The sequence below is a fragment of the Microcaecilia unicolor genome, chromosome 8 (genome assembly GCF_901765095.1).
Source record: "Microcaecilia unicolor chromosome 8, aMicUni1.1, whole genome shotgun sequence".
In the NCBI taxonomy this organism is placed as follows: Eukaryota; Metazoa; Chordata; class Amphibia; order Gymnophiona; family Siphonopidae; genus Microcaecilia; species Microcaecilia unicolor.
In genome coordinates, this window is record NC_044038.1 from 26,594,587 (window position 1) to 26,622,573 (window position 27,987).

The 27,987-nt window shown below is 48.6% G+C and overlaps 1 protein-coding gene across 1 annotated transcript in view; it reads right to left on the reverse strand.

Moving 5' to 3' along the window:
* Positions 1 to 460: 460 nt before the first annotated feature.
* EIF2AK1 (eukaryotic translation initiation factor 2 alpha kinase 1) overlaps positions 461 to 27,987 on the reverse strand; it is a 92,280-nt gene continuing 64,753 nt past the window's right edge. The window contains exons 12-15 of the mRNA XM_030212960.1: positions 24,427 to 24,547; positions 22,471 to 22,550; positions 15,205 to 15,438; positions 461 to 1,341 (exon numbers count right to left, since the gene is read on the reverse strand). Of these exons, the coding sequence (XP_030068820.1) occupies positions 1,204 to 1,341; positions 15,205 to 15,438; positions 22,471 to 22,550; positions 24,427 to 24,547 (573 nt within the window). The 3' untranslated portion in view covers positions 461 to 1,203. The remainder of the gene's footprint in view (positions 1,342 to 15,204; positions 15,439 to 22,470; positions 22,551 to 24,426; positions 24,548 to 27,987) is intronic.

Sequence of the window (27,987 nt, forward strand, 5' to 3'; positions counted from 1 at the left end):
GTCTGTCCCAGTATGGCAATTCTTATGTTAATCACCATTGCCACTCAGTACTAAAGTCAAACTTGTACTGGCCTGGCAACATCTAAACTAGAAGAGAATATAAAAGATTGCATACTTGTGTGGTCAAGCAGCAGCTAATATGGAGGTAGGCAGGGGATACTGGTGTAAGCTAGAAAGGTCAGTGAGTATAACAGAGGAAAGAAGAAGATGGGCTAGTAGGCAGGGGGAAGACAGGGAGAGAAGACAAATGAAAATAGCATCAATATTCTATGGATCCTGAGTAGGGTGGTAGGAAGGGGAGCAGATATATTACAAAAGGAAAAAGCCTACATTGGCCAAATATTCCTCTGTATCCTGCACAAGGGTAATATGCCATACTCGGGAAATTTTGTGTAAAATAATTTGCAGAATTTTAAAATTAAATATATAAATTAAAATGTACTAGCAATTTCTTTAAAAAAAAATTCAGATACAGTACTATACCATAAGGCCCAGCTCTTTTCCCCTCTCATCAAAACCCTGCTCTCCCCAGCTGTGCTAGGCTTAACCCGTGCCACAGACCTCAAGAATGGATAACAAACCCAAACTCCCCACAAACCTCCAAGCTGGCCATCCTCTAACCAGCTGCTCTGACGTAGGACTAGGAAACTGCTATCAACATCAGAGCTGTGGCCATGAGTGCAAGTCAAGCTAGTGGAGAAAGCACAGACTAATTTGGTTTTCTGCTTCTGCACTGTATCACTAAACAACCACCCTACAGCTGCAGGCTAAAGTAGATTGTCACCTTCTAGCCCCACAGACAAATTCAGTTACCTCTCATTTCTGATCTCTGACTAATGTTACCACAGTAGTCTTATCATAACACCAAAATCTGCCCTCCACAGTTGTGCAGAATTCAGCTGAAAGTAATGTTTCTGTATACGTGCAGAAAAAAAAATAATGTATATTTTGTACACTAGAAACTTTTACAGCTTTACATAATTTTAGATAAAAATTAAGAGCCTCTTTTACTAAACTGCGCTAGCGATTCCCACGTGGCACATGAGAGGAAACTCATTCAATTCCTATGGGCTTCCTCTTATGCGATGGGAATTGCTAGCACGGTTTAAATAAGAGGCCCTAAGTGCAACCTTCAATATGAAGATTGGCAAGTGTAATTTAATAATGCTTACAATTTTTGACACTTAATTTAAACGGCACTATTCATACTAAAGATCCAAGTTTTGCTACATTATCCACATCTTTCTCATTCTTTTCCTTCAACAGGGTTTGAATTTTCTCCTGTAGTTTTTTAATTTCTTCTTCCTGCTGTACTACCACCTTCTGCAGATTACTAATCACCTGTAGAAAAATAAGTCTTGTAATTATATCGAAAGGAAATAGGCTATGCAGAAATTATATTTTACAATTTTTTTCTGCAAACGTTTTAGTAATTCACACTCTCTCCCCCCACCCCAATACATAGATACATTATAACATACCTTTTCAAGTTTCCAAGATAAAATACCTCCAATTTTCCAGAAATGATTAACACTGTCCACATGAACCTCAATGAGGAAACTGGATTGTATATCGAAACTTAAGTGGGACTGACCTAAAGACCCAGCCCAGCACTTGCTCTTTGGTCCGTTTACAACCTCCACAATGGTCCTAGCCTCATTCACAGTACCATATGCAGTTGGTAACGCCACTGTTTGGGAAGGCTAAGATAGAGTGGTGTTAGGGTGGGGTGAGATGGGCTAAGCTAAGCTGGGGCAAGTTGAAATCCTTGGGGGGGGAGGGGCACAGGGACGGATCCTTTCACTGGGTACCAGCTGCCTCCTAGTACCTCTATGACTAATGGTATTATGCACACTGAATACATTACAGGAATTATGTACCAAAAAAATCAAAATAATGCATGACAAACTGAACGGTATTTGCAATATCCTGCAAATATATGCAGGCACTTTCACACTTTGGTTCCCAGTTATCCCTAGTTCCCCAGTCCAGCATCTTCCTGTTGGTGGTGTTCAGCAGCACTAACAGAAACCCTGTGTTTATTGGCAACCATACAAATGTAAAGATAGGAGACATAAATTTCAAAAGCACATTAGGTTCAGTACACTACACATTAACAGATACAAATAAGAAAGGAAAATAAGATGATACTTTTTTTATTGGACTAATTGAATAACGTTCAAAGACACTATTATTGCTGTTATGGCATCCTCTCCTGACCTGAGGCAGGAAGTTCTGGCCTCTAAAAGCTAGTTAAAAATGTATTAAAATTAGTCCAATATAAATATATCATCTTATTTTCCATTTTATTAACACAACTGCCACATTACTTCATCCTAAATTAAAAATAAAATTCTTTGTTGTCTCTGGTTTCTGCTTTCCTTCGTCTTCTCTTAACTGTCTTGCTAGGATTTCCTGACCATTTGTCATTTTCCCCTCCTTTTTCTATGTTTTCTTCTCTCTCCCCCCATACCCTTCCAGCCAGTGTCTCCCCTCTTTAGCTCCTCACCCTTCCAAGTACCATCTTTCCTCTCTCACCTATTCCATCCAGTCTCTTTCCCCATCCTACCCAGCATCCTCCCTTTCTCTCTACCCTTTTTCTATCCAGCATGCCCTCTTTCCTCCTCCCATCTGGCATCTCCCTTCTTTCTCACTCCATGTTTCCATTCATTTTCTTTCTCTACCCCTCTTCCATGCGTCATTTTCTCATCCCCCTTCCATCTGGTCTCTTTTCATTCTCAGGTATACCTGCGGCCGCCGCTGCAGCAGCGGCGGCAAAACAAGTAGAGGCATGTGCAGGGCTGCAATCTTCAGGCACATGCTGTCAGCTCAGAGGGGGAAGGGGCCTGGCAAATGTCAGCTTACTGTTCTAGGGCAGAGGACCCACAGAGCAGACAGTGTGTGGCTGAAGATAGTAGCCCTGCACCTGCTTCTTGTTTTGTTGTTGCTGGTCAGAAGTAACAGGGGGGAGGCACTGAAGGTTATATTTGAGTCAAGCATCTTATACTGGGCATCTATGCACAAGTCCCTAGGACAAAACACCAATTAACTGACACTTAGTAACTGGACTTAGGAGTCATGACGGTTGAGATTCCACAGGGAGCCTCTGCATGTTATTGACAGAGTACTGTCATTGCAATGGCTGGCTAGAAACAGAAGAGAGATATAAAATAAGAAAAATTGCTTATCTATCCCAGACCAGTCCAGAGAAGTGGATTATGTCCCCCTACCATCAGGTGAAGGGGGGGGGGGGGGAGCTCAGAGAGGCTTCATTATAGGCTGCACCAGTGCCCTCTGCCTCCAGCAGATAATGTAGACATGGACTGATACAGCAGATAGTAATTAGGCTGCTTCAAGGAAGGATATAACTTCATGGACCTAGTAGACCAAAGACAAGTCTTGGAAGCACTCTGGGCAACAGTCTCCTTTGGACCGAGTCTCTTCGCTTCTTGGAAACTGACTTAGTACAATTCTGATGGGTCAAGCGCTCTGTGATCGCACGTAATTTCACTGCCATGGTGGGAGCACAACCTTCCTCTATGTTTGGAAGGCAACAGAGAGTTTAAAAAATAATCCTATAAAAAATAAAATAGCACATCCTCTTGTCTGAGCTTCTTCCCAGCCTCCTATGGTGCAGTACTGAATTTGGACTTTTTCAGAGGGTCTCAGATTCCTTCGCTCTCACCTTGCTTCCAGTATGCCAGTGGGAAAAGAGATGTACTGAACTGCAGGTAAGCAAATAGTAGATCAGCCTGGCTTGCGAGAAGGTAGGCACAGACAGGTGATCCACAAATAGTAAGCACCTAGCCAAAAGTAAAATTGGGTGGAGGTCAAGCTCTGGCCCCACAATAGAAAGAAGTATTATAGTACCCATGGAACAGAGCCCTGCTGGAGCTGCCATTTTATCACTATCTTGCACCAAAATAAATCAAGCATTGCAGGCTCCGTCTCCCTCTTTTCCTCAAGTAAATAAAAAAAAAAATTAGCTGGGGACTACACATCTACCCTCAGGCATAGTAGACCCACTGAAGCTCCAGTTCTCTACAATTTCAGCAGGATATATTGGAGCACCTCACTATAATAGAGCAAAACCCAGAAACAGCTGAGTCTTTCTTCCTCTATACAAAGTACTTTTCAAGGCCAAAATTATGTTTGTGTTGCATAAAAAAAAAAAAGCAAAAGTGTTCACTGATAGCAGCACCTCCAAGTTCTCCCTGAAGCTCTTCCTAACCATAATCCATGTCCTCACAGAAAACAACTTCATGTTAACCTTGTACAATTTGGAGTACTAGAGTACTCTGTTAGCTGGAACGGTCCTAGAAATATTTTTTCACTCAACAAATAGTTAAGTTATGGAACTCGTTGCCGAAAGATGTGATTACAGCGGGTAACATTTCTGGGTTTAAAAAAAGGTTTGACAAGTTCCTGGAGGAAAAGTCCATAGTCTGCTAATGACAGACATGGGGAAAGCCACTGCTTGCCTTGGGATTGGTAGCACGGAATCTTGCTACTATTTGGGATTCTGCCAGGTACTTGTAACCTGGACTGGTCATTGTAAAGAAGCAGGATACTGGGCTAGATGGACCATTGGTCTGACCCAGTATGGCTATTCTTATAGCTAGGTAAAAGGAGAAGGAGATATATATTGATAGCCAGTTCAGTCTGTCCTGTTCTAACAGGTTTCTCTGCTATTAGTTAGATCTGTTTGATTGATTGATTGATTGTACTTTCTCTTTTGGGATCTGCCTTGAACCTTCCAGGTAAAGCAGAATAAAAATGACCAGATTATATTATATGACAAGGAGAAAGTGCTTCCTCAAAATGAGATAATGCCTCAACAGGGCGAGACTGTTCCAGAGAGAGGAGCTGGTAATTTTTTTATTTTTTAATGCTTTGGGACTTGATCTCCTGGCAGTTGTAGGATAAGGCCCCTCCACCTGTCTCCTACTATATATCTATTGAAGGCAGGATCTCCTCACTGAAAGACACCTGATACCAGCCTTGCAGTGACCAAGGCTATCAAGATTTATATTCCTTTTTCAGAGAAAAGTTAAATGTGGTGTTGGATCACCAGGGGAAGGGTATCTTCTCTTTGTAAAATTACATGGAAGGAAGCAAAGCATTCAAGGACCTCCAATATAAAAAGATTGCTATTAAATACTTATATACAGAGAAAAAAAAAAGAGGAGATAAGTAAATTGCTTTGAGCTTGGATTTGTAAAGAGTGAGTAAAATATATATCTCCCCAGGCAGTTATATGCCATGACTTCACAACTTGAGTTCCTCTGCTTTCCCTACTTCCACAGGGAACAGTATGCAATTTTCAAGTTATTTCAAGTCGTTGGTGAGGCCCCACTTGGAGTATTGTGTTCAGTTTTGGAGGCCTTATCTTGTTAAAGATATAAAAAGACTTGAAGCGGTGCAAACAAATGCTACAAAATTGGTATGGGATTTGCGTTGCAAACTGTACGAGGTGAGACTTGCTGACCTGAACACGTATACCTTGGAGGAAAAGAGAAACAGAAGTGACATGATACAAATGTTCAAATATTTGAATCTGCAAATGAACCTTTTCCGGAGACGGGAAGGCAGTAGAACTAGAGGACATGAACTGAGGTTGAAGGAGGGCAAACTCGGGAGTAATGTCAGGAAGTATTTTTTCACAGAGAGGGGTGGTGGATATGTGGAATGCCCTCCCGCGGGAGGTGGTGGAGGTGAAAACGGTAATTTTTAAATTTATTTTGTATTTTGCTCACACCTAATGAAATTCAAACATGCATGGGATAAATACAAAGGAATCTTGTTTAGAAGGAATGGATCCATGGAATCTTAGCGGACATTAGGTCGTGCTGAAAGAAAAGTTTTCTTTCAGTTTCAAATAACTGTTTTCACATAGATACACACCTCTACACATAGATAAAATTTTTTTCACGTGGATAGAACTGTTGAGCATATTTGTGCAAAGACCTTTAATTGAAAGCTAATTGATTCAAATTGAGGAACCAGTGATATAATATCAACATTGAAGGTTTTTTGGCCAATGATGAACAGAGGACTATATAAGATCCATTTAAGCTCTAGTAGATTGTGACCATCTAGGAGCTCTGTGAGGCCTTTATTCCTTCAACATATAGAAATATATAGTTTATTTGGATACATATACAATATAACAATCAAGAGAGCTAGTGGATCTCTTGGTCAATTCACTCCTGTTGTCTCACGGCATCTGCAGCTTCCAGTTCTTCGTTTGATAATATACAGAGAAGGAATGTCTCAAACCTCCCCAAATGGTATTCAATAGCTTCTGGACAGGTTTGCAACTGGTAAGTCTTACATAGTGAAGGTAAGTGATGCTAGAAGCTCCTTCTGTTGGGTCTCCCATATGGCTAGTTTAAGGCATAGCCCACAACGTTTATGTCTTGCTTCTCATGAGCTCTCCCCTATAGAACCAATACTATAACTGCAGCCCTGTGTATTTTTGCCCTAAGAGACAACTGTAGAGAAATTCTGGAAGTCTAGGGACCAAAGCTGAGGTTGGCCAGGGGTACTTATCCCCCCCCCCCCCCTTCCCCAAACCAGTTCTGGCAGGGCCATTTCGGAAGCTACAAGCAAAAATATGCAAGGAAGTTACCTCCCCCAGGAAGCTAATCCAGGCTAGTTCTTCAACTGAGGCTGATTCCTCCTTGATGCCTGTTGCTGTGATCTTGGGCATACTCCTTCATTGCAACACAATCTTTACTGGGTGGATGGACACTACTCCTTGTCAAATCAGTGTAGGCTTCAGGGAGAATGGTATTACGCTGGTTCAGTCAGCCACAGATTTTGGAGTTCTGTTTCTACCATGAAAAGTAGTCAGGGACATAGTAACAGTTCAGGTCTCTGAGAAAAGGCTATAAGTGTATTCCGTCTTATCCTCTTTGGGAATTACTATCAGATATTATTATTGTATATTAAAATCTTGATATACTGCCTATCATGAACAGGCGAAGGCAGATTACAAAAACAGGGAAGAGAAGAACTATCATTTCTAATAGTAAAGGTCAAGAGACAACAGGAAACCAACAGACACCCCCCCCCCCCCGAACCCTGATACCTTATATCTCAATGGGCTTCTACCCTGAGTCCCCAAACACCTTTGTAAACAGAAAGGTTTTTAATATTATTTTCTTAGAAGATGCTTCACACCATTAAAAAAAAAAAGAAAAGAGGGAGCTGATTCTAGAGAGCCAAAAAAAATTCAACAGTACACGTGGCCTTCAGACGAGCAATGGTCAGCAAACCTATGGGCAATGCTTTTAAGTGCTCTCTCAGGCACATCAGGAGAGACAACTCAGCCAAACAGTGTGGGCTCCTGGCCAAGGTAAGAGCTTTACAAACAACTACCTCTAGCTGTCTTAGCTTTAACACTGAGACACTGCAGAGCTGAAGGCAACACCAGACCACTACAAAGGGAGTGGTCAGCTATGAATGTTTGTTTGGGTTTTTTTTTTTCCTTGGTCTCCATCTGCTGGCAGGAAAGTGAATGATACATACCTGTAGCAGGTGTTCTCCGAGGACAGCAGGCTGATTGTTCTCACGACTGGGTGACGTCCGCGGCAGCCCCCACCAACCGGAAAAAAGCTTCGCGGGATGGTCGGCACGCAGGGCACGCCCACCGCGCATGCGCGGCCGTCTTCCCGCCCGTGCGCGACCGCTCCCGCCAGTTGAATGACAAGCAATAAAATATGAAACACAACTCCAAAGGGGAGGAGGGAGGGTAGGTGAGAACAATCAGCCTGCTGTCCTCGGAGAACACCTGCTACAGGTATGTATCATTCACTTTCTCCGAGGACAAGCAGGCTGCTTGTTCTCACGACTGGGGTATCCCTAGCTCTCAGGCTCACTCAAAACAAGAACCCAGGTCAACTGAACCTCGAACCGGCGAGGGTACAACAGAAAATTGACCTACGAAGAACAACTAACTGAGAGTGCAGCCTGACCAGAATAAATTCGGGTCCTGGAGGGTGGAGTTGGATTTACACCCCAAACAGATTCTGCAGCACCGACTGCCCGAACCGACTGTCGCGTCGGGTATCCTGCTGGAGGCAGTAATGTGATGTGAATGTGTGGACAGATGACCACGTCGCAGCCTTGCAAATCTCTTCAATAGTGGCTGACTTCAAGTGGGCCACTGACGCTGCCATGGCTCTGACACTATGAGCCGTGACATGACCCTCAAGAGCCAGCCCAGCCTGGGCGTAAGTGAAGGAAATGCAATCTGCTAGCCAATTGGAGATGGTGCGTTTCCCGACAGCGACCCCTAGCCTGTTAGGGTCGAAAGAAACAAACAATTGGGCGGACTGTCTGTGGGGCTGTGTCCGCTCCAAGTAGAAGGCCAATGCTCTCTTGCAGTCCAATGTGTGCAACTGACGTTCAGCAGGCGGGTATGCGGCCTGGGGAAGAATGTTGGCAAGACAATTGACTGGTTAAGATGGAACTCCGACACCACCTTCGGCAGGAACTTTGGGTGGGTGCGGAGCACTACTCTGTTGTGATGAAATTTGGTATACGGAGCATGAGCTACCAGGGCTTGAAGCTCACTGACCCTACGAGCTGAAGTAACTGCCACCAAGAAAATGACCTGCCAGGTCAAGTACTTCAAATGGCAGGAATTCAGTGGCTCAAAAGGAGGTTTCATCAGCTGGGTGAGGACGACGTTGAGATCCCATGACACTGTAGGAGGCTTGATAGGGGGCTTTGACAAAAGCAAGCCTCTCATGAATCGAACGACTAAAGGCTCTCCAGAGATGGCTTTACCTTCCACACGATAATGGTAAGCACTAATAGCACTAAGGTGATTCCTTACTGAGTTGGTCTTGAGGCCAGACTCTGATAAGTGCAGAAGGTATTCAAGCAGGTTCTGTGCAGGGCAAGAACGAGGTTCTAGGGCCTTGCTCTCACACCAAACGACAAACCTCCTCCACTTGAAAAAGTAACTCTTTTTAGTGGAATCCTTCCTAGAGGCAAGCAAGACCCGGGAGACACCCTCAGACAGACCCAACGCAGCGAAGTCTACGCCCTCAACATCCAGGCCGTGAGAGCCAGGGATTGAAGGTTGGGGTGCAGCAACGCTCCGTCGTTCTGCGAAATGAGAGTCGGAAAACACTCCAATCTCCACGGTTCTTCTGAAGACAACTCCAGAAGAAGAGGGAACCAGATCTGACGGGGCCAAAAGGGCGCTATCAGAATCATGGTGCCGCGGTCCTGCTTGAGCTTCAGTAAGGTCTTCCCCACCAAAGGTATGGGAGGATAAGCATACAGGAGGCCGGTCCCCCAATGAAGGAGAAAGGCATCTGACGCTAGCCTGCCGTGTGTCTGAAGTCTGGAACAGAACAGAGGCAGCTTGTGGTTGGTCTGAGAGGCGAAAAGATCCACCGAGGGGGTGCCCCACTCTCGGAAGATCTTGCGTGCCACTCTGGAATGGAGCGACCACTCGTGCGGTTGCATGACTCTGCTCAGTCTGTCGGCCAGACTGTTGTTTACGCCTGCCAGGTACGTGGCTTGGAGAAGCATGCCGAACCGGCACGCCCAACGCCACATCCCGACGGCTTCCTGACACAGGGGGCGAGATCTGGTGCCCCCCTGCTTGTTGACGTAATACATTGCAACCTGATTGTCTGTCCGAATTTGGATAATTTGGTAGGACAGCCGATCTCTGAAAGCCTTCAGTGCGTTCCAGATCGCTCGGAGCTCCAGGAGGTTGATCTGTAGATCCTTTTCCTGGAGGGACCACAGACCCTGGGTGTGAAGCCCATCGACATGAGCTCCCCACCCCAGGCGAGATGCATCCGTCGTCAGCACTTTCGAGGGCTGCGGAATTTGGAATGGACGTCCCAGGGTCAAATTGGTCCGGATGGTCCACAAGAGCAGTGAAGTGCGGCAACTGGTGGAGAGTCGGATGACATCTTCTAGATTCCCGGTGGCTTGGAACCACTGGGAAGCTAGGGTCCATTGAGCAGATCTCATGTGAAGACGAGCCATGGGAGTCACATGAACTGTGGAGGCCATATGACCCAGAAGTCTCAACATCTGCCGAGCTGTGACCTGCTGAGACGCTCTGGTCTGCGAAGCCAGGGCCAGGAGATTGGTGGCCCGCGCTTCGGGAAGGTAGGCCTGAGCCGTCTGGGTATTCAGCAGCGCTCCTATGAATTCCAGAGACTGGGATGGCTGGAGATGGGACTTTGGGTAATTTATCACAAACCCCAGCAGCTCCAGAAGTTGAATAGTGCACTGCATGGACCGGAGGGCTCCTGCCTCCGAGGTGTTCTTGACCAGCCAATCGTCGAGATATGGGAACACGTGCACTCCCAGCTTGCGTAGGTAGGCCGCTACCACCACGAGGCACTTGGTAAACACTCGTGGGGCAGAGGCGAGCCCAAAGGGCAGCACACAATACTGAAAGTGCCGTGCGCCCAGGCGGAATCTGAGATACTGTCTGTGAGCTGGCAGTATCGGTATGTGAGTATATGCGTCCTTTAAATCCAGGGAACATAGCCAATCGTTTTTCTGAATCATTGGCAGAAGGGTGCCCAAGGAAAGCATCCTGAACTTTTCTTTGACCAGGAATTTGTTCAGGCCTCTCAGGTCTAGGATGGGACGCATCCCCCCTGTTTTCTTTTCCACAAGGAAGTACCTGGAATAGAATCCCTGCCCTTCCTGCCCGGGTGGTACGGGCTCGACCGCATTGGCGCTGAGAAGGGCGGAGAGTTCCTCTGCAAGTACCTGCTTGTGATGGGAGCTGAAAGACTGAGCTCCCGGGGGACAATTTGGAGGCAGGGAGGCCAAATTCAGGGCGTATCCGCACCGCACTATTTGGAGAACCCACTGGTCGGAGGTTATGAGAGGCCACCTTTGGTGAAAAAATTTTAACCTCCCTCCGACCGGCAGATCATCCGGTACGGACACTTGTAGGGCGGCTATGTTCCCGTGGATCCAGTCAAAAGCCCGTCCCCGGCTTCTGCTGTGGAGGCACCGGGGGCTGCTTAGGCGCACGCTGTTGACGAGAACGAGCGCGCTGGGGCTGTCCCTGTGCCTGACGAGGCCTTCAGGCCGGCTGGTTGTACCTACGCTTCGCAAAAGAATAGGGTGCAGCCTGCCGGGCCCGGGAAAAACGTCCACCTGTGGAGGTGGATGCTGAAGGCGCCCGGTGGGAGAGCTTGTCGAGAGCGGTTTCCCGCTGATGCAGTTGGTCCACCATCTGCTCGACCTTCTCACCAAAAATGTTATCCCCCCGGCAAGGGACGTCGGCCAGTCTCTGCTGGGTGCGGTTGTCCAGGTCAGAGGCACGCAGCCATGAGAGCCTGCGCATCACTATACCTTGGGCCGCAGCACGAGATGCCACGTCACAGGTGTCATAGATACCCCTGGACAGGAACTTTCTGCACGCCTTCAGCTGCCTGACCACCTCCTGATAAGGCCTGGACTGCTCCGGCGGGAGCTTCTCGACCAGGTCCGCCAGTTGTTGCACATAGGTCCGCATGTGAATGCTCATATAGAGCAGGTATGATTGGATGCGGGTCACGAGCATGGAGGATTGGTAGGCCTTCCTCCCAAATGAGTCCAGAGTGCGAGACTCCCGCCCCGGGGGCGCCGAGGCGGTATCCCTCGAACTCCGTGCCCTCTTGAGAGCAGAATCCATGACCGCCGAGTCATGGGGCAATTGGGGCCGCATTAACTCTGGGTCAGAGTGGATCCTGTACTGGGACTCTGCTTTCTTGGGAATGGTGGGGTTAGTTAAAGGTCGCACCCAGTTCCGAAGCAGTGTCTCCTTGAGGACATTGTGCAGCGGTACCGTGGAGGACTCTCTAGGTGGTGATGGATAGTCGAGGACCTCGAGCATCTCGGCCCTCGGCTCTTCCACAGAGACCACGGGAAAGGGAATGCTGATAGACATATCCCGCACAAAGGAGGCAAAGGAGAGACTCTCAGGAGGTGAGAGCTTCCTCTCCGGTGAAGGCGTGGGGTCCGAGGGAAGGCCCGTAGACTCCTCTGAGGAGAAATATCTAGGGTCCTCCTCTTCCCCCCACGAGTCCTCATCCTCGGTGTCGGACATAAGCTCATGTAGCTGAGTCCTGAACCGGGCCCGGCTCGACGTCGAGGCACCAGGGTCTCGGTGTCGTCGAGCGGTGGACTCCCGCGCCGGCGGGGACGGAGCTCCCTCCGTCGACGGGGACTCCACTTGCGTGGCGGTCGAGACCGGCACCGCAAGCGGCGGCGGTGTCGACGGCCCCGGCGCCGGGCTAGAGCTCGCCGGCGCCACAGTCATAGGCGCCGAGGGCGCAAGCACCCCCGGCGCCGGCACAGCCTGGCGCATCAGCCCTTCCAGGATCCCCAGAAGGATGGCTCTGAGGCACTCGTCCAGGCCCGCTGCCGGGAAAGGCGGTGGGGTCGGTAGGGGTGTCGGCGCCAGAAGCTGCTGGGAGCCAGGAGACGGCACCGAGGTGCCGGAACCCCGATGCGTCGGTACCTCCACAACCGACGGAGACCTCTCCTCCCGACGATGACGCTTCGGCGTCGCCTCCTCTCCGATATCCGGATGTGCCGAGGGCGACCGGTGACGACGCTTCTTATCTTTCTTGCGATGCCCGTCACCGGCGCCGGAGGGCATGGAGGAGGAGGAGGTCGATCCCCCTCGGTCTCGAGGTACCGGGTCAGACAGGGTTCGGTCCCGTGGCCCACGAGCTGAGGGAGTGACCGGGGCCGACTGCCCACGCGGCCTCTCACCCCCACTCTCACCGGAGGACCGGCGGGCCGACGGGACCTGTTCTCCTGGGGTCGCTGCCATCGGTGCCGATGTCTCGGGCATCGATACCGGTACCGAAGGGCCGGGCGTCGATACCGATGCCTTCGAGGTCGACATCGAGGGGCCGGCGCAAGTTCCAAAAAGACGGTCCCGCAGAACTTGCCTCGCAACCTGAGTCCGTTTCCGGAGACCGAGACACAGAGAACACGACTTGATATTGTGCTCCGGCCCGAGGCACTGGAGGCACCAAGCGTGGGTGTCGGTCTGCGAGATCGGCCGGCCGCAGCGACCACACTTTTTAAATCCACTCGGGACCTTCGAGGACATCGACGGAAAAATCGCGTCAGCGAAGTCAAAGTCGTCAATGGTGGCTGAAATCACACCACGAAAAAGAAAACGACCGAGCGGCCACTAGGCCGCAACGCGGCGTCCCCGCTGGAAGCGAGGGAAAAAGGGAGCGCGTGCTCCACACGCGCAGGGTTTCTTTTTTCTTTTTTTTTTTTTTGAAAAAAGAAGCCGGGCGGTAACTAGACCGAACTAAGAAATAGCGCGATCGCGTAAACGCGAACGAAAATCCGGCGGCTGAAAAAGAGAGAGCAGTTCGAGGCACGACTCTCTCCAGACGCGGAAAAAAAGGAACTGGCGGGAGCGGTCGCGCACGGGCGGGAAGACGGCCGCGCATGCGCGGTGGGCGTGCCCTGCGTGCCGACCGTCCCGCGAAGCTTTTTTCCGGTTGGTGGGGGCTGCCGCGGACGTCACCCAGTCGTGAGAACAAGCAGCCTGCTTGTCCTCGGAGAAGACACAGCCCACTCATCTGGGCAGGTCTATTAAGATTAAAAGAAAGGAAATTAATAGGTAAGTATAAATCTCAACATTGTAATCTCAGAGTAGCCCAAATGAAAACTGGTTGTGATTAAGCTGGAAGTTGAAAGGAGCAAGCCAAAACTAGTCTGCAAAAAATAAATAGGAAAAGATTATATCGAACATGAAGTACAGTACTTTCAAGTGCTAAAAAAAATACAGGGTCAAACATATGGGTTGCAAAAACACAAGGGAGTAAAACTGTATATGGGGTAAAGTTCTGTGCACAGAATCTGAGGCATCATCATACCTGATAATCTTAAGGTGGCTAAACAGATACATAAGATAATAGATGCCTGGGTGCATAGGAAAAGGAACATCTAGCAGAAGAAATGGAGGCAATATTGCCTCTGTATAAGACCTCATCTGCAGTACTGTGCACAATTCTGGAGACTGTACATTCAAAAGCATATAAAGTGGATTAAGCTGGTGCAGAGGGCATCTACTAAAATGGTCAATGATAGTCACATAAAAACATACTGATCTAAATATGCACACACTGGAGGAAAGGGAAGATAAGACGCACATTTAAATGTTTCCATGGTACTAAATAGATATAACTTGGGCATCTTTCAATGAAAAGGAAGCTCTAAAACAAGGGGTCATGGGATAAGGGGAAAAAGGGTAAGACTCAGCGGTACTCTAAGAAAATATATATTTTCAGAAAAAGGGTGATAAGATGCATGAACAACCAACCAGTGAAGATGGTAGAGGCAATGACACTATCTGAATACAAGAAAGCACTGTATAGGATCTCTAAGAAAAAGGAAGAGACTAAAAAGCTGAGCAGTTGGTGTGAATGGGTAGACTGGATAGGCAATAGGAGTGGAGGAGTGGCCTAGTGGTTAGGGTGGTGGACTTTGGTCCTGGGGAACTGAGTTTGATTCCCACCTCAGGCACAGGCAGCTCCTTGTGACTCTAGGCAACTCACTTAACCCTCCATTGCCCCATGTAAGCCGCATTGAGCCTACCATGAGTGGGAAAGCGCAGGGTACAAATGTAACAAAAATAAAATAGATACTATTGGAGATTCTACATAGAATGTTGCTACTATTGGAGATTCTAGGTGGAATGTTGCTACTATTGGAGATTCTACATGGAATGTTGCTATTCCACTAGCAACATTCCATGTAGAAGGCTGCGCAGGCTTCTGTTTCTGTGAGTCTGACGTCCTGCACGTACATGCAGGACGTCAGACTCACAGAAGCAGAAGCCTGCGCGGCCACATTGGTGGAATAGCAACATTCCATGTAGAGTCTCAAATAGTAGCAACAGTGGAGGAGTGGCCTAGTGCTTAGGGTGGTGGACTTTGGTCCTGGGGAACTGAGTTCGATACCCACTTCAGGCACAGGCAGCTCCTTGTGACTCTGGGCAACTCACTTAACCCTCCATTGCCCCATGTAAGCCGCATTGAGACTGCCATGAGTGGGAAAGCGCGGGGTACAAATGTAACAAACAAAAAAAATATGGTCTTTATCTGCAGTCATTTTCTCTGTTTGTCCATTTACTTGAAAAATAATTTTAGCTTCAACCATCTAGAGTAATATTTTAAAAACACTTACTGTTTCTGTATTATGAAAGAGCTCACTTTCCAGAAGATGAGCAGCAGTTGGCCTTTGTGAAGATTCTTTGCTGGTCAATAGACAAACATACTTGGTTTGCACAGGCCACTGTCCATTAAAAGAGCTGCAAACATGACCATTTCTCAAAGCTGTCAGAACCTTAGTTCTTTCCATTTCAGTTACAAAAGGTTGAAAGAGTTCTAGCAGAATAATACCCACGCTGTACATGTCCGACTAAGGAAAAAGCAGGATAAGTAACAATTACTACAAATGCAACATTTTTTTCAAATCTAGAAGTTAATGTCTGTCTTTAGTCATGTTGGCCATAATTCTATAAGGAGCCACTTAATAAGAGGCAGCAAGAAGGTGCATAAATGGCAGTATTTAGTCATTTACATGCACAAATGACCTCTAACAGAATACCGACCAGCAGAAAAGTATGCAACACTAATTTGATAGTACAAACTTTGCCAGTAGGAATGCTCATGGTTTGAGTACATAATTACATGCAACATACACATTTCAACTCATAAGGCAATGGGCATTTACACGGGCTGGTGCAAGAGTTAGTGCCTTTCAGGCCACTTCTGCTAGTATTATAAAGAAAAGTAGGCACCTACAGAATAGATGTCCTTACATAGGCCATGGATTTATTTACAAAATTCAGTATTATATTCAATAGAAATCAAACAAAATAAAACATGGAAAAGAAAATAAGATGATACCTTTTTTATTGGACATAACTTAATACATTTCTTGATTAGCTTTCGAAGGTTGCCCTTCTTCGTCAGATCGGAAATAAGCAAATGTGCTAGCTGACAGTGTATATAAGTGAAAACATTCAAGCATTACTATGACAGTCTGACAGGGTGGGAGGATGGGGATGGGTCGGAGGTATGCATGGGGACATCAAAGGTAAAATTATGTATCATACCTGATAATTTTCTTTCCATTAATCATAGCTGATCAATCCATAGACTGGTGGGTTGTGTCCATCTACCAGCAGGTGGAGATAGAGAGCAAACTTTTGCCTCCCTATATGTGGTCATGTGCTGCCGGAAACTCCTCAGTATGTCGATATCAAAGCTCCATCCGCAGGACTCAGCACTTAGAGAATTACACCCACGAAGGGACACTCTGCCCAGCTCACCACCGCCGAAACGGGGGAGGGGAATTAACCCAGCTCATCCCCACACAAGTGGGGGAGGGGAATCCGTCCAGCTCATCCCCGCGGAGCGGGGGAGGGACACCACACCCGCCGATGCGGGGGGATCTGGCTTATCCTGCAACCGCAACCGCGGGAGGAGCTGACTGACCCTAACACCGCCGAAGCGGGAGGGGTACAAAGCTGCCCTACAGCCGCACGAAGCGGGAGGGAGTGCCGGCAGAATTTAAATCTCAATCCAGCCCCGTAAAACGGAGGGGAGAGGAATGCAGCAGCTCACTGTAACACAAACTCGTCTCAACTCTTGAAGAATCCAAGTGAAAAAACTTGAACACGAAGTCTTTCTGAAGTAACTGAAGACTATACTTGAACCTGAAATGCAACCAGAATAAAAACAGTACAGATATCTGGGAGGGGCTATGGATTGATCAGCTATGATTAATGGAAAGAAAATTATCAGGTATGATACATAATTTTACCTTCCATATCATCAAGCTGATCAATCCATAGACTGGTGGGATGTACCGAAGCAGTACTCACCCAGGGCGGGACATTGAAATCCCTGACCTCAACACTGAAGCTCCAAACCGGACCTCCGCCCGTGCAGCCACAGTCAAGCGGTAATGCTTGGAGAATGTATGAGCCGAAGCCCAAGTTGCCGCCTTGCATATCTCTTCCAAGGAGACGGACCCGGCCTCTGCCATCGAGGCTGCCTGAGCTCTAGTGGAGTGAGCCTTCAGCTGGATAGGCGGCACCTTCCCCGCGGCCACATAAGCCGCTGCAATGGCTTCCTTGACCCATCTTGCCACTGTAGGCTTAGCAGCCTGCAGACCCTTACGAGGACCTGCAAACAGGACAAACAGATGATCCGATTTCCGGAAATCATTGGTCACTTCCAAGTATCTGATGATGACTCGTCTCACATCCAGATATTTAAGAGCAGAGTACTCCTCTGGGTAGTCCTCCCTACGAAAGGAAGGGAGACAGAGCTGCTGATTCACATGGAAGCGAGAAACAATCTTGGGCAGGAAGGAAGGCACTGTGCGAATAGTCACTCCTGCCTCAGTGAACTGCAGAAAGGGCTCTCGACATGAGAGCGCCTGGAGCTCGGAAACTCTTCTGGCTGAAGTGATAGCCACCAAAAAGACTGCTTTCAACGTCAGGTCTTTCAGAGATGCCCTCGACAAGGGTTCAAAAGGCGGCTTCTGCAATGCTCTTAGTACCAGGTTGAGATTCCACGCAGGCACCACTGAGTGCAGAGGAGGGCGCAGGTGATTAACTCCCTTGAGAAAGCGCACCACATCTGGCTGCGAAGCCAGGGAAGCACCCTTCAGGCGGCCCCTGAAGCAAGCCAGAGCCGCTACCTGGACTTTAAGGGAACTGAGCGACAGGCCTTTCTCCAGACCTTCTTGCAGGAACGCCAACACTGAAGAAATTGGAGCAGTGAAGGGAGAAAGTGAGCCTGCTTCACACCACGCTGCAAATATACGCCAAACCCTGGCGTAAGCAGTAGAAGTAGAGCGCTTCCTCGCTCTCAGCATAGTGGCGATGACCTTGTCTGAGAAGCCCTTCTTTCTCAGACGCTGCCGCTCAATAGCCAGGCCGTAAGACCAAAGGGGGAGGGATCCTCCATCACCACAGGACCCTGATGTAACAGGCCCTGCTCCACTGGCAGCCGCAGAGGATCGTCGACTGAGAGCCTGATCAAGTCCGCATACCAGGGACGTCTGGGCCAATCCGGACCCACCAGGATTACCCTGCCGGGATGCTTTGCCACCCGGTCTAGCACCCTGCCCAACATGGGCCAGGGCGGGAACACATAGAGAAGCTCTTGAGTCGGCCACTGTTGGAGAAGAGCATCTACTCCCAGGGATCGAGGGTCCCGTCCTCTGCTGAAAAAGCGCGGCACTTGGCAATTGGCTGATGACGCCATCAGATCTAGGCTCGGCTGGCCCCAGCGCTTCGTGATGTCCAAGAACGCCTGAGCAGATAGCTGCCACTCTCCGGGCTCCAAGGTATGGCGACTGAGAAAGTCCGCCTTGACATTCATGACTCCGGCAATGTGGGCCGCTGACAGCTGCTCCAGGTTCGCTTCTGCCCACTGGCATAGATTCATAGCCTCCTTGGCTAGAGGGGCGCTCTTGGTACCTCCCTGGCGGTTGACATAGGCCACAGACGTGGCATTGTCCGACAGGACCCGTACCGGCTTCAACACCAGTACCGGGATGAACTCCAAAAGCGCCAACCGAATGGCTCTGAGTTCCAGGAGGTTGATAGACCACTTTGCCTCTGCAGGAGACCAGAGCCCCTGCGCTGTCCTTCCCAAGCAGTGGGCTCCCCAGCCCGACAAAGAGGCGTCCGGCGTGACGACAATCCACTCCGGGGTCACCAGAGGCATTCCCGCAGACAACTTGTCTGTCTGCATCCACCAGCTCAGCGCCTTGCGCACTGCTGGGTCCAAGGGAAGGCGCACAGCATAATCCTCCGACATCGGAGTCCAGCGCTGCAGCAGGGATTGTTGTAGTGGTCTCATATGAGCCCTGGCCCAGGGCACTACTTCCATCGTGGCCGTCATAGAGCCCAACAGCTGCACATAGTCCCAAGCCCGAAGAGGAGAGGCTACTAGGAACTGGTCCACCTGAGCCTGAAGCTTGACAATCCGATTGTCTGGCAGGAACACTCTGCCCAATTGGGTGTCGAATCGAACTCCCAGATACTCCAGGGACTGAGTAGGGCGCAGCTGGCTTTTCTCCCAGTTGATGATCCATCCCAGGGAGCTCAAAAGAGCAACTATCCGGTCCACAGCTTTGCCGCACTCTGCATAAGAGGGGGCTCGGATCAACCAGTCGTCCAGATAAGGATGGACTTGTACTCCTTCCTTTCGCAGGAAGGCCGCGATGACCACCATTACTTTGGAAAAGGTCCGCGGAGCAGTAGCCAACCCGAACGGGAGGGCTCTGAACTGGAAGTGTCGGCCCAGGACTGCAAAACGCAGAAAGCGTTGATGAGGAGGCCAGATGGGAATATGCAAGTACGCTTCCTTGATGTCCAAGGATGCCAGGTACTCCCCTGCCTTCACTGCCGCTATAACAGAGCGGAGAGTCTCCATGCGAAAGTGCCGCACTTTCAAGGCCCGATTGACCCCTTTGAGGTCGAGGATAGGCCGGACAGAACCTCCTTTCTTTGGTACCACAAAGTAAATGGAGTAACGCCCCTTGCCAAGCTGACTTTCTGGCACCGGAACGACCGCCCCCAGGCAGATCAGATTGTCCAAAGTCTGCTGCACTGCCACAGCTTTGACCGGAGACTTGCAGGGAGAGAGTACAAACCCGTCTCTTAAGGGTCGGCAGAACTCTAGCTTGTAGCCGTCTCTGATGACTTCCAGCACCCAAGCGTCTGAAGTTACCCTGGTCCACTCGCCCAGAAACGAGGACAGCCGTCCTCCAATCTGCACTGGGGCGTGGACCAAGGCCCCGTCATTGGGTACGAGACCCTGGGGGAGGACCGGAGGGAGCACCTCCGGGACGGCGGTCTCTGCGAAAGGAATGCTGCTTGGGGGAGAAATTCCTCTTAAAGGAAGAGGGGGCAGAGGAACCCGACCTGCCCGGGCGGTACCGACGGGCTTCCTGAAACCGTCCTCTGGAGGTACCGGGACGAGTACTAGCCCGAGCCCTGACCTCTGGTAACTTCTTGCCCTTAGACGTGCCGAGATCGGTCACGATTTTGTCCAGCTCGACCCCAAAGAGCAGCTTGCCTTTAAAAGGCAATCTAGCCAGGCGGGATTTAGAGGCGTGGTCAGCAGACCAATGTTTCAGCCAAAGCCACCGCCGCGCAGAGATTGTCTGAGCCATGCCCTTAGCTGAGACCCTCAAGACATCATACAGCAAGTCTGCCAAATAGGCTAAGCCCGATTCCAGGGCCGGCCAATCAGCCCTCAAGGAATGATCCGAGGGGGAAGCCCGCTGCACCATAGTCAGGCACGCCCTGGCCACATAGGAGCCGCAAACTGAGGCCTGCAAACTTAAAGCAGCCGCCTCAAAGGACGACCTTAAGGCCGCCTCCAATCTCCTGTCTTGGGCGTCCTTTAGGGCCGTGCCACCTTCCACCGGCAACGCCGTTTTCTTAGTCACCGCAGTGATTAAAGAATCCACGGTAGGCCACAGATAGGCCTCACGTTCACTTTCAGTCAAAGGATAGAGGCGGGACATAGCCCTAGCCACTTTAAGGCTCGCTTCAGGGACATCCCATTGAGCCGAAATTAAGGTGTGCATGGCATCATGCACGTGGAAGGTTCTAGGCGGGCGCTTCGTCCCCAGCATAATGGCAGAGCCAACAGGGGCTGAGGGAGAGACGTCCTCCGGAGAGGAAATCTTCAAAGTGTCCATGGCCTGTATCAACAGGTTGGGCAAATCCTCTGAGCTAAAAAGCCGCGCTGCAGAGGGGTCATCCGCTCCATCCGAGCGGGGATCCGTCTCCTCCAAGGAATCCGCAAAGGACCGTTGGGAGAACTCAGATACGCTGCCCTCATCTACATCGGAGGAGACAAAGTCCTCCAAGGCCTGGGAATCAACCCGAGGGCGTTTACCTCTGGAAACCTCAACCTCTTTACCAGACGAGGGAGCAGGGGCAGCGTTTTGCATAAGGAAGGCCTGATGCAGCAGCAAAACAAACTCGGGGGAGAAACCCCCCAGACTGTGCACTTCCGCAGCCTGGGCTACAGCCCTAGACGCACCCTCAACCGGCGCTCGCAAGAGCGGGGGAGAGACATGCTGCGCATCCAAAATGGCGTCCGGCGCGACACTCCGCGAAGGAGCCGCGCGGGAAGAACGGCGCTTAACTTTAGCCGCTTTTGTGCCGTCGCCCAAATTAAGGGCGTTCATGGCATTAATGTCTCCAACCTCAAGGGCGGCCCAAGAAGAAGCCGTCCGAGCCGCGTGGCCGGCCAAGATGGCGGAGGCGAGGAGCGGGGGATGGGCGTTTATGGCGGGAAAAACCGCCACGCCGGATGAAGGACCAGGACATTCATCGGTCACGAAACTGTCACCCAACAAGGGCGAATCAGGCTTTAAGACCCCCGCATCCCCTCTAGAAGCGCTCAAGCGATCCGGGGAGCGACTCTTTGCGCCCTCGCCCTCCGACGCCATATGCCACGAGGAGAAGAATCGGGGAACCCCCTGCCCGCTATAAAAAGGTAAAAATTACCTGCTTGCCGCTCCGAGCTGTAACGACCTGGTGTCCCAGTGAGTAGCTGCAATAAACGTTTAAATAAACGTCGAAATAAACGCCTTTAAGGACGTTCAAAAATTTTTTTTTTTTTTTTTTTTTTAACGGAGCCAGCGGGAGGGGGGAGAAAAGGAGGGACCTGGCACCACCAGGTTTGCACTTGCTCAAAAGAGCCCTCAACCCCAGGCACTCAACAAAACCTAAGAATTAGGCTTGGAGGCCTAGCCAGAGCTGCTGCTGTGTGTGACCACCACCTGCTGAGATAGAGAACATACTGAGGAGTTTCCGGCAGCACATGACCACATATAGGGAGGCAAAAGTTTGCTCTCTATCTCCACCTGCTGGTAGATGGACACAACCCACCAGTCTATGGATTGATCAGCTTGATGATATGGAAGCATATCATTGATATTCTAACAGGATGGGTGTGGATAGGTGAGGGGTGGGGTGATCAACAGAGACATACAGCTTTATGGTTTATAATGGGCTAGGAACCCCAGATCCTTGTTAAGTCCTTTCTGTTGGGTGTTAAAATATTCAATCATTCTGACTTCAAAGGTCTTACGTTCTTGTATGGTTTTAAAGTTACCTTTCAGTATTCTTACTGTGAAATCACTGGTACAGTGTCCTGGTTCTGTGAAGTGCTGTCCCACCGGGGTGGGGGCCCTACTGGCTGGCTGTATTGTTCATGTGATGTCTATGTAAATTGAATCTTGTCTTAAGCATCTGGCCTGTTTCTCCAATATAGCATCCTTCGTTACATTTTTTACACTGAATGATATATACCACATTCAAAATTAAGAGCAAATTTTTAAACTCAATAAATAAGGCATCAGATGTGAGAAACTGTACAATACTTCTCTCTCAATTACCATTACCTTGAAGTCATAGTGAGATCCTTGCAACTGTTCTGGTGCAGCATATAGACAAGTACCTACTCCTGAGGTATGTGCTGAACCTAGAAATCAGAAAAGGTAATGCAAGGCATGTTACATTTTTATGAGATGGAAAAGAGTAGCAGCATAGTGGTGACAGCAACAGGCTAAGAATTAGGGAAACCAAGGTTCAAATCCTGACATACCTTGGGCAAGTTACATCACACTCTGCATGTTATTGCACCTGAACTTATGTTAAATAACACATGTTAATGCCTAACACAAGTTAATAAAGCTTGCCTTCAGTTACCAATGGGGGGGGGGGGGGGGGGGGGGGGGGAAAGATGAACACAGTGCTGGAATTGGGGGGGGGGGGGGGGGGTTGTTGTACACAGGCCCTGGCTCCACTATAAAACTTTACTGCCAGAAGCTGCCTTCACTTAACTTGCACAGTGATGAGAGTTCAGGGCTGGCCCATTTGCCTAGGGTAGTGCAATTTACGAAGCAGCACAAGCAGTCTCCGGCATCTCTCTCCCACCCTCCTTCTTCTGCAAGGTGTTTAGCATTTTGCCTCCCTTCATCTGGGTTGCTGACATGACAGTCAGCATCTATAGAAGATGCATGGCAGCCAGAGCCTAGCCTTTAGCATCCATATATGCTCAAAGCCTGCCAGCTTCCACTCTTATGTATGGAGGGGATGGGAGTTGACAGGCCTTGAAAGCATGCATGGTTGCTCAAGGCCCAGCACTGGCTGCATTGTATCTTCTACAGATGCTGTCAAACTGCCTTCGCATGTGTCTCAGCTATGGTCCCGCCCTTCCGGAAACAGGAAATGAGGGCGGGACCAGAGGCAGAGCTGAGATACATGCGAAGGCAGGTTGAAGTGCTGCACCCCAAGGTAAGAATTTTTAAATACAGCCAGCACTAAGGAAGGTGAGGGGCTGCCAGAGGACAGGTCATGCTTGGAGGGCAGAGAGAGAGAGAGAGAGGTAGGGAGGGAGGAACGGGGGCGTGGAAGTCGGAAGAGATGGGGGGGCCTGGAACTCGAAGGGGAGGGAGGGAGGCACAGGGGTGTGGAACTCGAATGAGAATGGGGGTCCTGGAACTCGGAGGGGAGGGGAGGGAGGGGATCAAGGAACTCAAAGGAGAGGGGAGGGAGAGGATCAAGGAACTCAAAGGGGAGGGGAGGGAGGGGATCCTGGAACTCAAAGGGGAGGGGAGGGAGGGGATCCCGGAACTGAAAGGGGAAGGGGTCCTGAAATTCAAAGGGGAGGGGGTCCTGGAACTCAAAGGGGAGGGGGGCCTGGAACTTGGACGGCACAGAGAGAGAGAGGTAGGGAGGGGGCCTGGAACTCAGAGGGGAGAGAGATGGAGGGAGGGGGGTCCTGGATATGGGTGGATGGAGGAGAGACCAGGGGAGAATGCAGAGTTGATGCACATGTAGGGGGGGGAGGGCAAGGGACAGAGGAGGACTGCTGCGCTACGATGGATGGAGGGGGCAGGGGAGAGATGCTGCATATGGATGGATGAAGGGGGCAGGGCACAGGGCACAGAGGACGTTTGCTGCGTATGGATGAATGCAGGAGAGAGCATAATTGGTGCACACGGGACACACACTACACTCTCTTACACAGACAGATACATACACACATTCTGTCTCTCTCTCTGACACTCTTTCTCTCTCACACATTCTCACTCTTAACAGTTCCCTTAAAAACATTATTGCCATTAGAGGACATCCGTGAGGTAAGGGGTTCTTCATTTCTATGCACTATTATTATTTTCCATGTTTTATTTTGTTTGATTTCTATTGATATGCACTATTATAAATATTGGGGCCTTAGGGGGGGAAAGTATTTGGATACATGTGAGCATCAGTGTGTATCCCTCTACACTTGTTTGGACTGGGCCCCAAATTGTTAAGTCCACAATACAGCTTTACTGAGAACATGCTATTACCATTAGTCTTATCTACTTGTAGCCACTGGTTTGCGTCTTCTTGTATAATGTCTCTGCAGGCCAGGCCAAAATCTCCTATTCGTACATGAAGATCTGCGCCATGTAGGAAAACATTTCTTGGCTGAAAACAAATATTAAATGAATTTCATTTCATTCTTGTAACATATCCAACAAAATCTTTTTCCTCAAATAAATTACACTTTAGTACACAATAGCACACAATAATATTGCAACATAATAAAGTTAGCATTTTCAGATAAGCAGGAATAAGTCATTTAAAAATAAAAATAGATTTAAAGCACAGATTTTGCTGTACTGAATTTAACAGGGCATTATCACATCACATTACATTACACTGAGATCTTATAGCCCGCTACAATCAACAAGTTCTAAGTGGATAACAATCAAGAGAAAGAGAATTCTCCAGACAATTATACAACAGATAGTCACAGTCTCAGAAAAATACATGTAAAAAAAAAAAAATAAAAAAAAATCAATGAATTAAGAGAGAAATTTCTGGAAAAATAAGGTCTTTAACAACTTTCTAAACTCAGAATAATGCCCTATTTGCCTATTTTTCTGACTTACTAAGCAAAGTACATGTACATATTGGACACTCAATTCAACCACTTTTCTGACATATCAAGTAATTTATCACCACAGGAAACATAAGCAAAAAATAATGAATAATTGAACCCAGCATCCTGTCTCTGACAGAGGACAGTCTACATAATTCGGAAGCACAGGCAGAGTAAGGTGAACTACTGGGGCCACTGCCCAAATTTTTGTCCCACAATTAGAAAGCTTGAGATGGCAGGGGATGAATCTGGTTTTATCTGCAATTCTACCACTCCCTCCTTTCAAAAAAGATGGTATTCTACTGCCCCTGCTTGGAAGCACCCATCGGATACTAACAAGCTGTAAAGTGCAAACTTAATGGGACACTATGGCACATTTCCCAGCAGACGCGTTCCCAGGACTTAATGAAATTAAGCTGAGGTTCACTCCAAGCTCTTCCTTCTCCCCTTGGGTACCCAACTCTCCCCTCAAACATTCTTCTTTCCCTCAATTCCTCCACATCATTATCTGATCCTATGCCATCTTGGTTGATAAAAAAAAAAAAAAAAAGAAACCCACACAGCTAAGCCGTCTACCATAAATTCCTGATTGCTAAAAGGAGGCTAGAATATAACAGCTGCTGAAAAATTTAGTCTTAAACCCTCCTTAGTCTTTCATTACCATTCAGTCTCAAACCTGCCATTTCTCTCAAAAGTCATGTAGAAACTGGTACTGGACAACTTATTTTATTTATGTAATAAACTTGTTGGCTCACCATTTGAACTGTAAAGCATATTAATTGGCTTTTAATCTAAAAAAAAAAAAAAAAAAAACTTGATCCACCACAGGATACAACAGACTTAACAAATAAACAAAAACGGACTCTCAAAAACCAATTATACTGCCAGAAATCCCACTCCTCCTCACTCAAGGTTCAACATAAGAATAGCCATACTGGGTCAAATCAATGGTCCATCTAGCCCCGTATCCTGTTTCCAATCGTGGCCAATCCAGGTCATAAGTACCTGGCAGAAACCCAAAAAGGTTCAAGGTTAAGTTTATCTGATATCACACTTGGGTTAGACCATCAAATCAGTGTACAAAATGAAAAGGATGTAACAGTACACAATAAAGCATTACAAGCAACACAAACAGCAACACTCATGCTAATACCTGCCCAAATGCTTGTTCAAAGAAGAGAGTTAAGACCTTTTAAATTTAGGTAATAAATGCTTTTGATATTAACAGGAACAAGGAGTACCAGGGGGAAGGGGCTAAAAAAGGCAAAGCAGAAAACTCAAGCCTTCAGAGACACCATGGGTGGCCCATCCCAATGCTGGAGATTGAAGGCCAGTGACTGGGATGGGCCCAAGCCATGTCTAAAACTAGTTCTGGCAGATGCACATGCCAAAAACTGACATATTCCAATCAATAAATAGAAAATAAAATGATTTTTTTATACCTTTGTTGTATGGTCATTTTACTTTTCTAGTCTCTGGTTTCTGCTTTCCTCTGTCTTCTCTTAACTGTCATGCCAGTCTCCTTGTCCACTTGGCACTTCTTTTCTCTTCATATCTACCATACATCTTCTCTCTGCATTCCCATATATCTGAACCAGCATAACCTGTCTTCCCATCATGTTACGCATCTCCCATCTCGGTGTCTCTATTCCCCCTCACCCCCCCCCCCCCACGTGCCAGTCTCTCTTTCTCTTCCTTCCCTCCTGTCTCTCTCTCTCCTGGCCAGCATCTCTTCCTCTCTCTCTGCCCTCCCCCCCCCAAAAAAAAAGGTCCAGCAAGTGTTCCTCTCTCTTCTCTCACACCTATTCTGTATCTCCTTTACTGGACCAGCACTTCTCCCTCTTCCTTCTTTTTCCATAGGTACTGGCACTTCTCTCTTTCCTTGTTCCCTCCCTCCCCAAATTCCAGCACCTCTTTCCCTCTCTGTGCCTTCTTTCTTCCTTATCCCCCCTCATTGGATCTCTCTTCCCTGTCTAGCACCATTCTCTTCTCCTTGCCCCCCCCCCCTCCGATGCAGCACCTCTCCCTCCTTGCCACGCAATGCAGCACCTCTCCCCCATCACAATGCACTGGTGGTCTAGGGTACTAGGCTGGGCAGTAGCAATCCCTAGTTGCTGTAGCCCATGCCGGCTCAGAGGCTCAAAATGGCAGCTGCGACCTCTTACGGTAGTATTGTGAAAGTTCACAGCCAGCCGTGATTGTGCAATGGTTCCCAAACTTTCTCTGTTCGGGGTGCCCATAGGCTACACATTTTTCCTCTCAGGTCCCCTCACCCCGATGGTGTTGAGTCCTACTTTAGCAGGTGGGGATGCCCAAGGTCCGAGCTCCATGCTGCCTGATCGGCAAGCAAATCAGCGGCAAGCTTCAGCCACCAACACTGGAACTCTCATTCATGCTCAGCTCAACATGAACTGCACATGCATAGGAATTACAGTGTTGGTGGCTGACGTCTGCCACCAATTTGCTTGCTGTTCAGGCAGCATGGAGTTCAGGCCTTGGGCAGCAGACCTCTTCAGCTAGCAGTGTTTGGGGATCCCCTGCCAGCCAGCCAGCCAGCCACAATTTTGTAGGGGGGGAGGGGGGATCTTAAAATATGTTGCACAGTGGCATGTCTACACAGAAATACTTGGGGTGACAAGAGGGAAGCTTGCTAGGAATGGAGTAAGGCAAGCCAAAGTGACATTTCCATACATCATAATCATATCCCCCTCCCCATACACCTTGAAATAAGCTATAAGAGACACTATAAGTTACAAGGGACTTCTAGTCATAAAGAATCCCACTGGCCAGTTTCGGCCATTTCCTTTTTATTTTTCCTCTCCCTCTTTACTTTCTAAGTTTCCTATTATCTATTCTATTCTTTCATCTTTCTCACTGGTTCTGTCTTGTGGCTATTTTTCTTCTTTTGTTCACTTATTTCCTGTATTTGTTTTGTTTCCCTTTGGTACTTTCTGTATCATGCTCTCCTTTCTCCCATTCCTTC